At 41.1% G+C, this 15663-nt stretch overlaps 1 protein-coding gene across 9 annotated transcripts in view; it reads left to right on the top strand.

Annotated features, from left to right (window-relative positions):
* Window positions 1-15663, top strand: part of Aftph (aftiphilin) — a 54246-nt gene that overhangs the window by 12609 nt on the left and 25974 nt on the right. For 7 of the 9 annotated variants that reach the window (XR_005492976.2, NM_001305127.1, XM_006251532.5 and 4 more), the window contains one exon: window positions 3124-5081. Coding sequence is in view for 8 of the 9 variants with exons in the window: in NM_001305127.1 (NP_001292056.1) it covers window positions 3156-5081 (1926 nt within the window). In the remaining variant the exon portion in view is untranslated. Of the gene's footprint in view, window positions 1-811; window positions 864-3123; window positions 5082-15663 lie in introns of all 9 variants that reach the window. The other 2 variants (XM_039092069.2, XM_063273238.1) reach the window with 1 other exon arrangement.

Raw genomic sequence — 15663 nt, 5'->3', positions numbered from 1 at the left:
CCTATTGATCACCTTTTAAAATTAAATCTTTGTAATTATTTGCCCAGAACATTTGTTTCATACAGTATCTCGTGGATTTAGTTACTGGTGAGCTATGAATTTTTGCAGAAATGTTGCCTTGTTTATTCATAATTCTTATATCTTTCTGTGTTGGTATTTGGGCATCTGTTGGGAGGACGATCTCCACTTTATATGAGTCTCTTGAATGAACAGCTCTTTTGAGGGCCCAGTCCTCAGCGCTGTTCAGAGAGAAGAGCGACAACAGTAACAAGTCGTGCTTGCTGCTCTGGACTCTTTCGAGGGCTCAGTCCTCAGGGCTGTTCAGAGAGAAGAGCGACAACAGTAACAAGTCGTACTTGCTGCTCTGGACCCCTCCATCCTGAAGCCAGGGCTGCTGCCGCTGACTTGCATCTCTGCTTTTCCAGTGTGCTTTTTATTTTTAGTTTTCCTATTTATGTTTCATTCCTATTCACATTCTCTTTCCCCACTCCCATCATTTTAGGCAGGGTCTGACTGTGGGTCTGGACCTCCCTGTGTAGCTCCAAACTTGAAATCCCCCTGCAGCTTCATACGTGCTTGGATCACAGGTGTGACCCACCATGCTTGACATCCTCAGTTCTTTCTTGATTCCCATAGTTTGTTCTCCAGAATATGGGTACCCTTTCTCATTCACAGAGCTGTGCACAAGATAGTTCTAGCATCTTCTTCCTTTTGCTTCTTAAAATTCATTCATTTTGTACTATGTGTGTATATGTGTTTATTGAATGTTTTGCTTACCTGCATGTGTGTGCTTGGTGCCCGACGATATCAGAAGAGAGCTTCAGATGCCTTGGAACTGAAGTTGTGGCTGGTTGTAAACTAGGGTAGGTATTGAGAATCTAGCCTGGGTCCTCTGCAAGAGCAGCATATGCTTTGTACTGATAAGTCATCTCTTAAGCCCCCAACATTTGCTTTTAATGTTAGGTCTGTCTTGATGGTCTTCACACAAAGGATCAAAATAACGTTGACAAGTTCATTTTAAGAACTAAGTCCATAAAATACTTATTATAAATTAATGAGTATGGGAAAGCATTTCTAAAAATTTTACTTGGATCTTTATTTTTTTTATTTTGTGATTATATTATGTACAGAAAACTTAGTGTGTGTTTAACCCTAAAAGTTTAGTGGCACGTTCTCTAGATTTTTCTAGCTTTGCAATGTGAGCCACAGACATACATTGCCTCTCCTCCTGTCTTTGTAATTGGTCCTGATAGCGTCCACCAACTTAGCCAAAATACCCTCATTTTCCAAGTTAACCTGTGTGAAGGCAACAGCCGTGAAAGTTCCTGTGGACCAGGCACCCCAGCCTGACCTTTCCCTTGGTGATGCGTAGGGAACACCCATCTTTCAACACAGGGCATGCAGGACGACCACCAACTCAGTTGGGTCTAAGTTGTGGGCAGTCACCACCAGCTGAGACTTCTTGGTCTCAAGGTGGTGACTGTATTGAGCCTGCTCAGAGGACAGATGGTCTCTTAGCTGGGACATCCCCTTTGCCTGCAGCTTTCTACTCAGCACAGACCAGCAGCCTTTGCTTCTTCTCCTGCTTTGTCTCTGGCCTGGACTCTTGGGCAAACTTAAAACAGTTGGGTAGCTGTTTACCTATCCAGGGCCTGGGGGAACTGGTTAATGTCAGGCAGTACTGTGAGCCACTTATAGGGGATGGCCCTTCGCTGCTGCAGCCTGATGTAGCGGGGTCATTTGACAAAGAGTGGGAGATGTCTTTTGGGCTAGATGTCCTACCCTGCCGAAGTTCTCAAACAGAGGACTGGCAACCTTTTTGATCTCCTGTTTCACTGTGGCAAGTGTGGGCCTCTCCTCCTTGCCTTCTTTCCCTTGCGCACTGTGCCCGACTCGAGGAGAGGGCTACTTGCATCTTTAGATTAGACAGCAAAATAAGTTTTAAATGTGTTTCATTCATAAAGTGAATGTTATTAAATCTTACACTTATATGGTAGCAATATAAAGAAGAAAATTACAAATAAGATTGCAAATTGAGGGCTGGAGAGATGGCTCAGCAGTTAAGAGCACCTGACTACTCTTCCAGAGGTCCTGAGTTCAATTCCCAGCAACCACATGGTGGCTCACAACCATCTGTAAAGAGATCCGATGCCCTCTTCTGGTGTGTCTGAAGACCGCTTCAGTGTACTTATATATAATACATAAATTTAAAAAAAGATTGCAAATTGATTTGTTATTATAAAAATAAATTTGACAAAATAGTTTTGTAGGTTTTTTAAAAATGAAGTTGAACATACCATGTGACCCAGCATTCACGTTAGCTGTGTGTTAGAGAAATGAAAACTTAGGTTCTCAGAGCAGTTTGCTCATGTTGGATGTATTTCTTTTCAACCTACGATAAGGTTGTGACAATATAGCCCAAGATAAGTCAAGCATCTGTATTGTGGTTCCTGACTGTGTTACCATTGGGAGAACCTGTATAGAGTTTATGTTTGAGAGCTACAATTTTCCCAACATTGAGTTTAAACTACTTAAGAATGGATAGTCATCAGAAGATTAACTTGAGTCAGAAATACATTGAAAAGGAAAATGAAGAACATAGTTCATAGCAATTATTAGAGATAAATTCATTATTATATGATACATACACATATATATGAGAGAGAGAACACATACAAATCTATATTAGGCATGAGGAATCCCCAGTAATTGTGAATGAGAATTTTTAAAACACAGGAAAATATGCAAGAGAAAATTTATAAATATATGCTCAAGATTCTGACATTCCAGCCGGTTAGTGTACGCACCTTTAATCCCGACACTTTGGAGACACAGGCAGGAGGACCTCTGAGTGCAGGACAGCTGGCTCTGCAGAGTAAAGTTCTAGGAGAGCAAAGGTTGCACAGAGAAACCCTGTCTAAGAAAATAAGTAAATAAAAAATAAAAAGCAATAGGTTATAGCTTTTTAATCTTACCCAAAAGAAAAATAGCTTTAAAAATACAGCATAGGACTGGAGAGATAGCTCTGTTTGTATTGTTTTAAAGTAACTTGAAAAACCTTGTTATGTAATCTGCCTTCTTAAACAAACAAAGCAAACAGATGATTTTTCTTTTTCTTTTAAGGCATACATTAATCACTGGAAGGCCGCTGAATAATGGAGCCAGACGTCATCAGAATGTACTCGTCGTCCCCCCCACCTCTGGACAACGGAGCAGAGGACGACGACGAGGATGAGTTTGGGGAATTTGGTGGATTTTCAGAAGTCAGCCCTTCTGGTGTAGGGTTTGTTGATTTTGACACGCCAGATTATACTCGTTCCAAGGAAGACTTTGTACCTTCAAACCATTTTATGCCAATTGATGAATATTCAGAAAACGTAGACAGCCTTACAAGCCTTAAGTCCATTCAGAACGGTAAGGATAAGGACATCACTGCTGAACTTCCCACTCCTTCGAAAGGTCAGTCTGATGTTGTACTTTCTGCCACCAGCAAAGCAATGGTTCCATCTAAAGCTTTAGACACTCCCCTCTGTGGCAGGGAAAGCCTGGGAGGTGTAGATAAAGGAGTGATGCAGGGACCAAGCACCGGGCAGCTCCCAAGTTTCTCTCCAGCAGACTTTAGAACTGATACAAACATTGTCCACCAAACCACTCAGTTAGAGAGCTGCAACGGTGAGAAGCCTGCCTGTCTGGAAGTTCTCACAAACGGGTTTGCAGGTGTGGAAACTGCAAATCCTCAGGGGACAGAGGACCTGGACAGTGTGGCAGATTCAAAGGGATCGAGGCCTCTTAGCACCTCTTGTGGCACCGAGTGCATTTTAGAGTCTGCAGCTAGTCCTGCTACGGAATTTGCAGATTTTTCTACATTTTCCCAAACAGAAAGGACACAACTAGAAGAACTAGAATGTGCAGTTGTAAATGATGGTGATGCACTGACCATTCAGGGAAACAGCAAAAGCCACAGAGTCAAGGAGCTGAATTGTATGAAAGAAGTGACTTTGGGTGGGAGCTTTGCGGATACAGGGGACACTGAAAGAGAACATCAGGTCTGCGTCTCAGACTTCCATGCCATAGCTGACAGAGGGCTCAGTGTTGAAAAACAAGACCTTCAAACACTGCAACAGGATGAGTTTCTAAATTCAAGGATTCAGTCTGAGGCTTGGAGCTTGGTAGACTCAAATGAAAATTCAGAAGCCATTAGGAGAGAACGGTGTAAAACTGAGGAAAATGACTTCTTTGTCGCTAAGTGTGCTGACTTATCCATGGATTCTATTAAAACTTCTGATGTTAATGAAATTGGTTCTTCCAAAGAAGAAAATAGAAAGTTGACTAACCCCAAAAGCCCAAACCCTGATCCCACTGAAGAAAGTGTTTTGGATGATTCTGCTGCAAGCATGAAAAATGGTGACAGTTTTAACGGCTTTGTGACTTGCCACGATACCAATGAGGATGATTTTGGTGACTTTGGTACAGCCAGTGGCACCACTCCACCCTTTGTTACTAGTACTCAAGATTCAATGAGTGACGTCACTTTTGAAGACTCCTCAGAGCATTTTCTACATTTTAGTGAACCGGGTGATGATTTTGGAGAATTTGAGGATACAAATGCCATTTCTTGTCCAGAGGAAATGATATTTACTGAGTCCGACCTAAGACAGACTTCTGATGGCTTATCAGAGGAATGTCCATTGGAAGGAGAGTCTGGTGGAAAAGACAGTGAACCCGACTCAAAACTGAAAAATGGTCAAGACGGTGAATTTGGAGATTTTGATTCTGTGCCAAATACTCAAGGGAGTGCTTTTCAAGACTCGGATGATTTTGCAGACTTCAGTTCAGCAGGTCCTAGCCAAGCTGTCGACTGGAATGCTTTTGAGGATGAACAGAAAGACAGTTGTTCTTGGGCTGCCTTTGGGGATCAGCAGGCAACTGAGTCTCATCATCGGAAGGAAGTCTGGCAGTCACATAGGACAGATGGAACTCTGGACACCCTGGGGACCCCTAGGACGCACAGCGTCTCTTCAGCAGCTTCCAAAGGAGCAGTTGCTAGTGGCCATCTGCAGGAGCCAGCCACTTCAGCTCAGGTATGCACTTACCTCCTCTGACTTGTACAACTTGTTAGTCGCCAAGGAGACTTCTAATGCAGCTTTAAACTAAGTTAACTGAGCGTCTGCCTGGTTAAGGGTCTCTGTGTGATATATGACGTTTATTGGCCCAGTGTGCAGATTAGATTTTTCACAGCCCTTTGAAAAATTGTAAAACTGCTATCACAGAGTGTCTTAACTAGTTAACAGAAACTTATTGATTTAAATTATCCATGCTGTCACAGAGAGTGTCTTAACTGTTAGCAGAAACTTAACAATTTAAATTATCCATGGAAATATCTGTTTTAAATATTAGACATTTTCCTTCTGTTTTTATCTTTACAGTGATTTTAAAAGAAGGCTAACTCCGTTGTTTTTTTTTTTTTTTTTTTTTTTATCTTTAGGAGTTTAAAAGAAAATCAGTTAACTATGTCTCTTACAAATTAGATTGAAATACAGTTTTGATTGCAGAAGAGAGTTAATGGGACTTAAAACGCTATGATTTAACAACCACAATAAATTAAAATTTAGCCCTGAAAGAAATGACTGTGGGTTAACTTGCTGTTGTCATATTAATTTATTTATATCATTTCTTGCTTATGTATATACATAGCTTTTGCTTTGTTTATGACCATTCTTACAGAGTAGAAATATCAGGGAGGATATTTTTACTACTCAACACTTGTGTACAATTCTTTCTGGTTCATTCTCTCTCAGAAAAGATTAATATTAATTTTAATCTAAAACAGCCCCTGTACTTATAGCTTGAAATCATTGTTTCCCAATCCTGTTAGACTCTGTCCTGGTTTTTACCATTACTCAGCCCAAGCAGTGAAGAAAGGGGCATTCTCTGGGAAAACCAGTCCCTGCTTTACAGTGGTGATGGATGTGAGCATCTCGTCCACAGGCTGTGTCGTGTGCTGTGAGTGCGTTGTATGCTCGGTTGCTGCAGTCGGCTTTTGCTCAGAAACCCACTCTCACCTGGGAGTATCTCCAGTCTGTTAATTTGAGGAAGAGCCTTATAATTCTAAGCAAGAAGTTAACTAATTTTAATACGAGGTGAAGACTGTTGCTTTGACCCAACCCTTTTCCTATTTAGTTTCATCTCCTAAAGTATAAGACAACAGCGGTATTAGGTGATCTTAGGTTTGTAGCCTGAACTTTTAACATCATCAGATACTGAAGTTTTAAAAGTATGGCCACCTCAGATGGAAATTTCTCACATCATTCATGTTGAATTTACTTATATGTAATTTAATAATTGAGTGCACACATAGCTATACATGTATATGGACTTCATTGGAATGTGACGTGTGATTTTGCATCTTCACAGACTCTTGAAAGCTTTATGGTTTGGGATAATGAGGGGAAATCTGTAGAAACAGGATTTTACTGTGTGAAAATGAAATGTAAACTGCATAGAGATAGCAAAAATGCTAACATGCTGAGATCTTTTGGCCCAGGCTGCGCACCTTGGTTACTGAGGAAGAGAACATGCAGCAGGCCTGCTGGCAGACTGAGTCAGAGTGAGGGCAGATTAAACTTTACCTGCTGTTCTGGAGGAAACCAGCCTGGACTCTCTTTCCTGGCCTTCAGGTTCTGCTGAAAAAGTGCATCAGTTCTAATCTTGCCCTTTGAAAGAGGATTAGATTTGTTAATGTTTTCCTTAAAATGTCTCCTGGTGGTAGCTGACTTCCTTACTCTGTGCACTGGGTTGCAGGCATGAGCCCCCACGCCTGGCTAGCGCTCGTGATTATACCAAAATGGCCTTTTCAGCAAGAAAAGTCTTTAGCATAAGCATTGATTTAACTGTAAGCTTCCGTAAAATTTTACATGTTACTCAAAATGGTACTTGAGAATTTAGGTCATTGGTAAATACTAAGATTTTCTTCTAGAAGAGAGGGTATGAGTTATTTTTGTTAGTAGCCCTCTAACAGGTATTACTGAAAAAAGTTATGAGATGGGATTTGAGAACTTGAACGAAGGGTCCCAGGGGCTGCAGATCAGGCTCAGCATTGAGAAAGCTGCTCTTTGGGAGCGTACAGACCCATCCCAGCGTCCATGCCAAATGACCCACAACTGCCTGACTCCAGTCAGTCCACGGGGAGCCAGCCCTGCTGCACACCCTCCCTTGCACCTTCATTTCCGTGCCCATACGCACATGGAGTCACACGCACACACGCAAGAAAGTGAGTGTAAGGCTTAAGGAGGCTCAGAGGCTCAGAGCCCTCATCGCTCTCATAGAGGATACAGAGTCACTTCCCAGGACCCACATGCTGGCCTCACAACCCTCTGCAACTCCACTTCAGGCACCCAGTGCCCCCTTTTGAATTCCACTGGCACCAGGAGTGCACGTGGTGCACATAAATAAATGCAGGCAAAACATTCATAGCCATAAATAAACCTTTAAATAAATAAAATAAAGTTTAATGGTGTGGGCTGGCATTCCTTTAACTACTGCCAATGCCATGCCCCTTGCAAGTCTACTAAACAAAAGCTTCTCTGCTTAAAAACAAATTAAAGATATCACAAAAAAGAAAAGGAGGTGGTGAAAAACATTCTGGCTTATGCTGTTTTGAGATTAAGTTACTAGTGTTTCACCAGAAAATCAGCATTCTCAAATTGAATATACCAGATCGTTTTTCCTCTGTAATCGTTTGCCGAAAACTGTGTGTGTTTGACTTTTGCATGCACATTTGAATTTATGGCTGGAAATAGAAGTATCAAAGGAATTAAGGTGATGGCTCATACCAGTAATCCCAATACCCTGGAGGCTAAAACAGGAGAACCAGGGGGTCAAGGCAAGCTTGATCTCTGTTTATTATTTAAGTATTTGGTTAAATTGTATTTCTCTTTTACTGTTTTCCCCCTCACAAAATTTGACATTCTGGCCTTTAATTCCAACTAGAAGTACTATGTCAGGTTTACCCAGAAACTGTACAGGGGGAACAAATGGTCTTTTCAGAGCCTGGTAAATGTAAGCCATTCTCTTTTTAGTTTGAAATTAGGAATTGGTAAGTGTACAAGTGTAGCTTGTATTTGATATATTACTTAATATTTAATGATGGTAAGGCATAAGGTATCCTCTGAAGTGGAAGATTAAATTACTCTGATTTTAAGTTTCTTCTGTATAAGACTTGGTGTTATCGATAACAAAACTATTAACAATAGAAAAAACAGCATTTCTTCATAAGCAAGAAAGAAAAACTAATGGGAATACACTTAAGAGATTTTAACATTTGTCTTAAATTCAAGACATTGTAAAGAGATGTGCATTTCAGTAGCAGAAGAACCAAGTCTTAAATCTCAGGCTTCACCAATAGCCTCTCATAGGCTCCGTTCATGGTGCCAAGCCTCAACTCCTTTGCATGGCCCCTTCAGTCCTGGATCAACTGCAGCTGAGGCTACACCTTCACCAGTGGCCTCCCTGGCCTCTCACAATGCCCAGCCTCAGCTGCTACCCATGACACCTTCGTGCCTTTAAAACCAGTACCACCTGGGTGACTCTTACACATTACCGAGTTCAGCTGCACCATGAGATAGCCTTGTCTATCTCTGGAACACAGAATCTTTGTGCTCTCAGAAAACACTTCCCAGAAGATCTCACCTCAGTGACACTGGTCTCTTCTTAATCGCTACTAATTTTTTAGCTCCAGATAACGAGCATCAATTGTCCCAGAATTCCCTTCTATTCTGGAGTCTAAAGCCAGAGCCATGTGGCCAAAGCTGCTGAGTTCTGCTGCTTCCTGGGGCTGGAACATGGCCCCCTTTTTCTATTACATTATCAAGAGCTTTCTGTTTTCCAACTTCTTCACTGCCTAAGCTTAGCTGTCCTGGAACTTGCTCTGTAGATTGATCTTGAACTCAGAGATCTGTGTGTCTATCTCGGAAATGCTAGGATTAAAGGTGTGTACAAACCACTCCTAGACCTAAGTTTTTCTCTACTTGGTTTCCAGTATCTGGCATGATTTCCCTAATGTCAGTGGTCTTAAGTCCAATTAGAGAGCTGTTGGTTACTGCCAAGGTATGTGTGCCACTACAGCAAGCACCCTTTATGATATTGTGCCATGCTGGTCCTTCATATACTTCATAGCTAGGTAGGACTGTGAGTGCTTTCCTCTTTTGAAAGCTTATATGGAGCCTTCTGGTTCCATGAAAGTTAGTCCTCCAGGAGGAAACATTTCAGTCAGTTATAGCTTAGGGGCCTCTGGGCCCTGCATCTGAAGTATATGGTGTTTCAGCGATAGAGACTTACATTCCACCTCTGGGGCCAAACAAGGGCAATTGCAATAAATAACCTGTAATATTTGGAGAGTCTCTTGGACAGCCCTAACAACTCAAGATCGGGCTTCTCATGCCTGATGTTGGCATTTTATTTGATGGTCTTTGGCTCATTACTGTAGCATCGCCAGCAAGGATGCAAAATGTTCATTTAAACTCTGGTGTGTGTGTGTGTGTGTGTGGAGAGAGAGAGAGAGAGAGAGAGAGAGACAAGTGCGCTCCTGTGTATCCATACATGTATATGTATATATATGTATACACACACATGTACACACTCATGAATATTTAAGGTATTTAATATATTAGGGTAGATAGTTAATATTATGAGTCCTTAGGATTTTTTCAGACATCCTTACTGTCTTTACTTTCTTTCTTTTGCATTTATCTCCCTCTCCTCTCCCTAATTACAGCCCTATCTTTCCCCCACCCCGATATTCCCCTCTCTGTTGTTCTGCAGTCCTCCTAGTCCGGCCAGTGGTCCCACTTTACTTTCCTGGTTTCTGCAGTGACTCCAGGATATGTATTCACATCTAAAGACTTGGAAATAGGAACTTCCAGTGAGGGAAAACGTGGCATTTGCCTTTCTGGGTCTGGGTTACCTTCCTGTGCATGATATTTTCTAATTCCATCCATTTGTCTGCAACGTTTCTGACTTCACTTTTTTTTTTTTTCCTCTTTTTTCAGAGCTGAGGATCGAACCCAGGGCCTTGTGCTTGCTAGGCAAGCGCTCTACCACAGAGCCAAATCCCCAACCCCTTCCCTTTTCTTTATAGCTGCATGTTATTCCATTCTGTATATGGATTACATTTTTTTTATTCGGTCATTGGTTGAAGGCATTTAGACGATTGTTTCTGTTTCTTTGCTGTAGTGAGTAGAGCAGCAGCAAGCATGGTTGAGCAGGTGTTTGTGGAGTAAGAGGTCCTTTCAGTATATGCCAAGGAGTGCTTTAGCTGGGTTATCTGGTAGACTTACTTTTAGCTTTTTGAGAATTCTCCACACTGATTTTTTAGCATGGCTGGAGCAGTTTGCAAGCTCATGGGGTTTCTTTTAAGATTCGTGCATATTCTGTTGCTAATGTAAACATAGCACAGTACAAAGAGTGCATTAAGCTGTTGTTAGCAGTAGACATTGTAATTGGATAAGCATGCCAACCTATGCATGTAAAGGTTTAAATAGCTTACAAAGACACACAAGAAACCACCCTGTCTCAAAAAAAAAAAAATAAAAAATCAATCCAACAAACAACAGAACCCCAAAACACAGCTTTCATGGCCAGAAAGTGGTGATGCATACCTTAGATCCCAGCACTTGGGTGGTAGAGACTGGTGTATCTCTGTGAGTTCAAGGTCAGCCTGGTCTGAGTTCCAGAACAGCCAGGGCTACACAGAGAAACCTTGTCTTGAGAAAAAAAAAAACAAAAACAAAAAACTGCTTTCCTTCCACTTAATGTTTATGTGACCAGAGGCAAGAATGTAACTTCTCTCTGCTCCATTTTTCTCAACTAGGAAGTGGACATAATATTGTTACTTCTAGAGCTGGAGAGGTGACTCAGTGGTTAGGAAACATCCTGCTTCAACAAAGGCCTGAGGTTTGGTTTCTAGCATCCACACCACGTGGCTCACGAACACCCAGGCACCTGCATGCACGTGGTACATACATACATTCTGGCACATGCTAAGTAAATAATGTATAATTCCTTCCAGCATGCTGCTTATATGCCTTAAATGGCCAGTACTTGTAAAGCATTTAGAATAATGGCAAGTACTATGTAAGTATGATTATTAAGCAAAAACTATAATATACTGTACCAGGCCTATTCCGTGTCTGTGTTCAGAGAATGAAGACCTTTGGTCTTTTGCTAAATTTAGTTTCTCACATTTCTAAACTGGCTGTACTGATTCTGTTTGCTTTACAAATGTCATCTTATCTATATATGGGAACTAGAGCTCAGCCAGTCTGAGTGTTTGGAGTTCTCTTCTTTATTCAAGTCTGTATGTATTTGAGTATGTTAGTAAATGTCACTGTTCAGTCAGTCATAGTAGTATATGCCTATGATCCCAGTCCTTGGGAGGCCAAGAGAGAATTCCACATTTGAGGCCAGTCTGAGCTACTTGGAAAAAGCAAGTTTGGTCTGTAAGGATGGCTGCTCTTGCCGAGGGCCTGGGGTCAGTTCTATCCAACTCACCTGTATGGCAGTTCACAGTCATCTGTCACTCTGGTTCTAGTCTCCACAGGTAGCAAATATGCATGTAGTGCACAGACATACGTGCAGGCAAAACACCCATACACATAAAATACAATTTAAATATCTTTAAGTCACAATATAGATAGTAAGTTACAACTTTGAAAAATTGGGTGGTGTCCCATTAAATCTGAAGTAGAAATAAATGTTCTGTTACAACCAGTTGTACTTTTCTTTGAAATATAGATGGGTCAGTATAAAGTGAGTTCTTTTTTACTCGTTAAAATAAATCAAATTCAGTGTTTCACTTGGGCAACTCTAGCCTTTTAATGTGATAATTTTTATGCTCAAACTATAATGGTTAAAAAAAAACGAAAAAAATGATCGTTGGTTTAAGTATTATCTGATCATAGTGTTTTAAAAAATCAGTTTCTTGGGGAAAATATCTGTCTGGTCACAATGAAGCTATGCTCTCTGGTAGATTTTCTTTTCTTCTGAGCATTATATTGGTTAGAGGAGTTTTATGATCTAGGGAATTGGCTCTGCATTAAGAACATAGTTGGACTTGCATAGGATCCTAGTTTGATTCCCAGTACCTATATGGTGGCTTACAACTGCCTTTAAGTCCAGTGCCAGGAAATCTAACTCCCTTTTCTGACCCCAGGAGTTACCAGGCACACACATGGGTCACTTACATGTAAGCAAAACAGTAATACACATAAAATAATAAATCTTTTTTTTCTTTTTTTTTTATTATTAACTTGAGTATTTCTTATATACATTTCGAGTGTTATTCCCTTTCCCAGTTTCCGGGCAAACATCCCCCTCCCCCCTCCCCTTCCTTATGGGTGTTCCCCTCCCCACCCTCCCCCCATTGCCCCCCTCACCCCAACAGTCTAGTTCACTGGGGGTTCAGTCTTAGCAGGACCCAGGGCTTCCCTTTCCACTGGTGCTCTTACTAGGATATTCATTGCTACCTATGAGGTCAGAGTCCAGGGTCAGTCCATGTATAGTCTTTAGGTAGTGGCTTAGTCCCTGGAAGCTCTGGTTGCTTGGCATTGTTGTACATATGGGGTCTCGAGCCCCTTCAAGCTCTTCCAGTTCTTTCTCTGATTCCTTCAACGGGGTTCCTATTCTCAGTTCAGTGGTTTGCTGCTGGCATTCACCTCTGTATTTGCTGTATTCTGGCTGTGTCTCTCAGGAGCGATCTACATCCGGCTCCTGTCGGTCTGCACTTCTTTGCTTCATCCATCTTGTCTAATTGGGTGGCTGTATATGTATGGGCCACATGTGGGGCAGGCTCTGAATGGGTGTTCCTTCAGTCTCTGTTTTAATCTTTGCCTCTCTCTTCCCTGCCAAGGGTATTCTTGTTCCCCTTTTAAAGAAGGAGTGAAGCATTCACATTTTGATCATCCGTCTTGAGTTTCATTTGTTCTAGGCGTCTAGGGTAATTCAAGCATTTGGGCTAATAGCGACTTATCAATGAGTGCATACCATGTATGTCTTTCTGTGATTGGGTTAGCTCACTCAGGATGATATTTTCCAGTTCCAACCATTTGCCTACAAATTTCATAAAGTCATTGTTTTTGATAGCTGAGTAATATTCCATTGTGTAGATGTACCACATTTTCTGTATCCATTCCTCTGTTGAAGGTCATCTGGGTTCTTTCCAGCTTCTGGCTATTATAAATAAGGCTGCGATGAACATAGTGGAGCACGTGTCTTTTTTATATCTTGGGGCATCTTTTGGGTATATGCCCAAGAGAGGTATAGCTGGATCCTCAGGCAGTTCAATGTCCAATTTTCTGAGGAACCTCCAGACTGATTTCCAGAATGGTTGTACCAGTCTGCAATCCCACCAACAATGGAGGAGTGTTCCTCTTTCTCCGCATCCTCGCCAGCATTTGCTGTCACCTGAGTTTTTGATCTTAGCCAAAAATAATAAATCTTTAAAAGTTAATTTTAAAGTTAGTTTAAACATATCTACTGTATGCTTCATACACTGTGTTTTGTAATACAGTAAAGACAACCAAACTTAACAGTAAGTCATTCACTGGTATCCGAAGTTTAGAATCTACAAGGAGTGGCCTCCTCAAGGTTTTAACAGAGTCTCTTCAGAGTAGACACTTCCTTTAATCCCAGCACTTGGGAGGCAGAGGCAGACATATCGACATCCAAGACTGATATAGAGAGAAATCTGTCTCCAAAAAAATGGAAGGAAGGAAGGAAGGAAGGAAGGTAGGAAGGAAGGAAGGAAGAAAGAGGGAGGAGGATAGATACTTAAAAGCTAACCTCTGATTTTGGGGGAAGATACTAAATAATTGAATTTATTTTATTGTTACTTTTTTTATATGGTAGGAATTATTAGGTTAAGCCAAGTGATTTCTTTGTGCTTTAGAACATTAAATTATGGGGTAGAAACATCAATGGTGAGCAGTGAGCCTACCTTTGACTTTTTCTTTAATATGTTTCTGTTATGTGTATCCTGTATACTAACAGGAACTGATAAAAATTGCACGGAGTACCAGAAGTATTTAATAGTCTGTTTCTTCATCTACTCTGTGGGGCAGGCCCTGATAACTCTAGATTACACGTGTGGAAGTTGAGCCTTAGTGCCTGCGATGCAGCCTCCTCTGTAGGTGTCACGGTTGTGTCAGCACTGCAGACATTTGACATTGTGTTGACAACAATCTTGGTCTCATAGATAGTTGGCAATCAAATATATATATACATATATATATATACATATATATATATGTATGTATGTATATATATATATTTTTTTGGTTCTTTTTTTTGGAGCTGGGGACCGAACCCAGGGCCTTGCGCTTCCTAGGCAAGTGCTCTACCACTGAGCTAAATCCCCAACCCCGGCAATCAAATATTTTAAGAATAATGACACGTGCCTTTAATTCTAGCAGAGGCAGAGGTGGGGTGGCAAGATAGGGAGAGCGTCTCTGAGTTCACGCTCAACCTGTTCCACATAGTGGGTACCAGGCTAGCAAAATTGCTCTTCTCTTTTTTTAAAAAAAAGTAAATGTCACAACGAATTTAATGTAACCAAAATCTTTAATTCTCTTAGCTGGTTGTCGTTGTTGTGCTGTTGTTGTATTGAGCTCTTTCCCTGTGGCTGACGCTATTTGGTATATATTGCGCCAGTTCAGGGGTTGGCAAAGAATGGCCTTGGAGACAAATCTGTCCCTTACTTCTTGCTTTTGTGCATAAGTTTTTCTAGAGCCCACTCACTCAGCCTTGCTTTTGTAGAGGGGCTACAGAGCCTGAGGTATCTATCTATACTGTTCTCTGTTGGAAACCCTGCTAAACCCTGTGTTGCCTCATTTAACCAAAAAAAAAAAAAAAAAAAAAAAAAGGAAGCAAATGTGTTTTAAGTCTAATTCTAAAGATATGTTAAATTCAGTTTTAAATTTTTTATGTAGCTTATATCATTTACTGAAGAAAAAGAAAGAAAAAAATTGAAGTAATTAGGTAATGGAATTTCCTTCCCTCAAGTACACTGCAGTCATTTGAGCACTTGCTCGTGATAACACTAGTATGCCTAAAACCTGCATTGTATATATGGTATTGCCCAGCTGGCTGAATTTAGGATTCCTGTTTTCTTCTGGTAACAGGTTGAGTTTTTCCCCTTTACTCTAAGAAGAATAACAAAAATGATACAGTAAAGATTTAATTTTCTGGAAAATAAAATATGGTCCTGGGTGAGTTTTTATTACCTTCCCTGCCCAGGAGGGAAGTGCTCCTCAGGTTTCCAATTAGATAGTTACCTGATCTCTTTCCAAGTCACGTCTGTCTCTTCCCCTTGTTGAAGTCAGCGCTGGGTCCCCTTGACAGGCTCAAGTTTCAAAAGCCTAGGGATCTGAAGTCTACCTACCCTTTGCTTTAGGGTTCATAATTGAAAGTGAGACTTTTCCTCATCTCACAAGAATATAATGAGGGTGTCAGAGAGCTTTGGCAGAGATGGAAAAGGAGCACCCTGAGACTAATTACAACCAAGGAGGGTTTGCTGTGGCACAGCTTCCAAAAGGGAAGTTGAGGTTTGGAAAATGCGATTATGGAAATTATGCCCTTTGTGTCTCTGTCTCCAGTTACTGACTACTACAG

This window comes from Rattus norvegicus, chromosome 14 (genome assembly GCF_036323735.1).
Source record: "Rattus norvegicus strain BN/NHsdMcwi chromosome 14, GRCr8, whole genome shotgun sequence".
Classification (NCBI taxonomy): domain Eukaryota; kingdom Metazoa; phylum Chordata; class Mammalia; order Rodentia; family Muridae; genus Rattus; species Rattus norvegicus.
The sequence above is the reverse complement of the archived record's forward strand: the minus strand, read 5'-3'. Positions and strand labels throughout refer to the sequence as shown.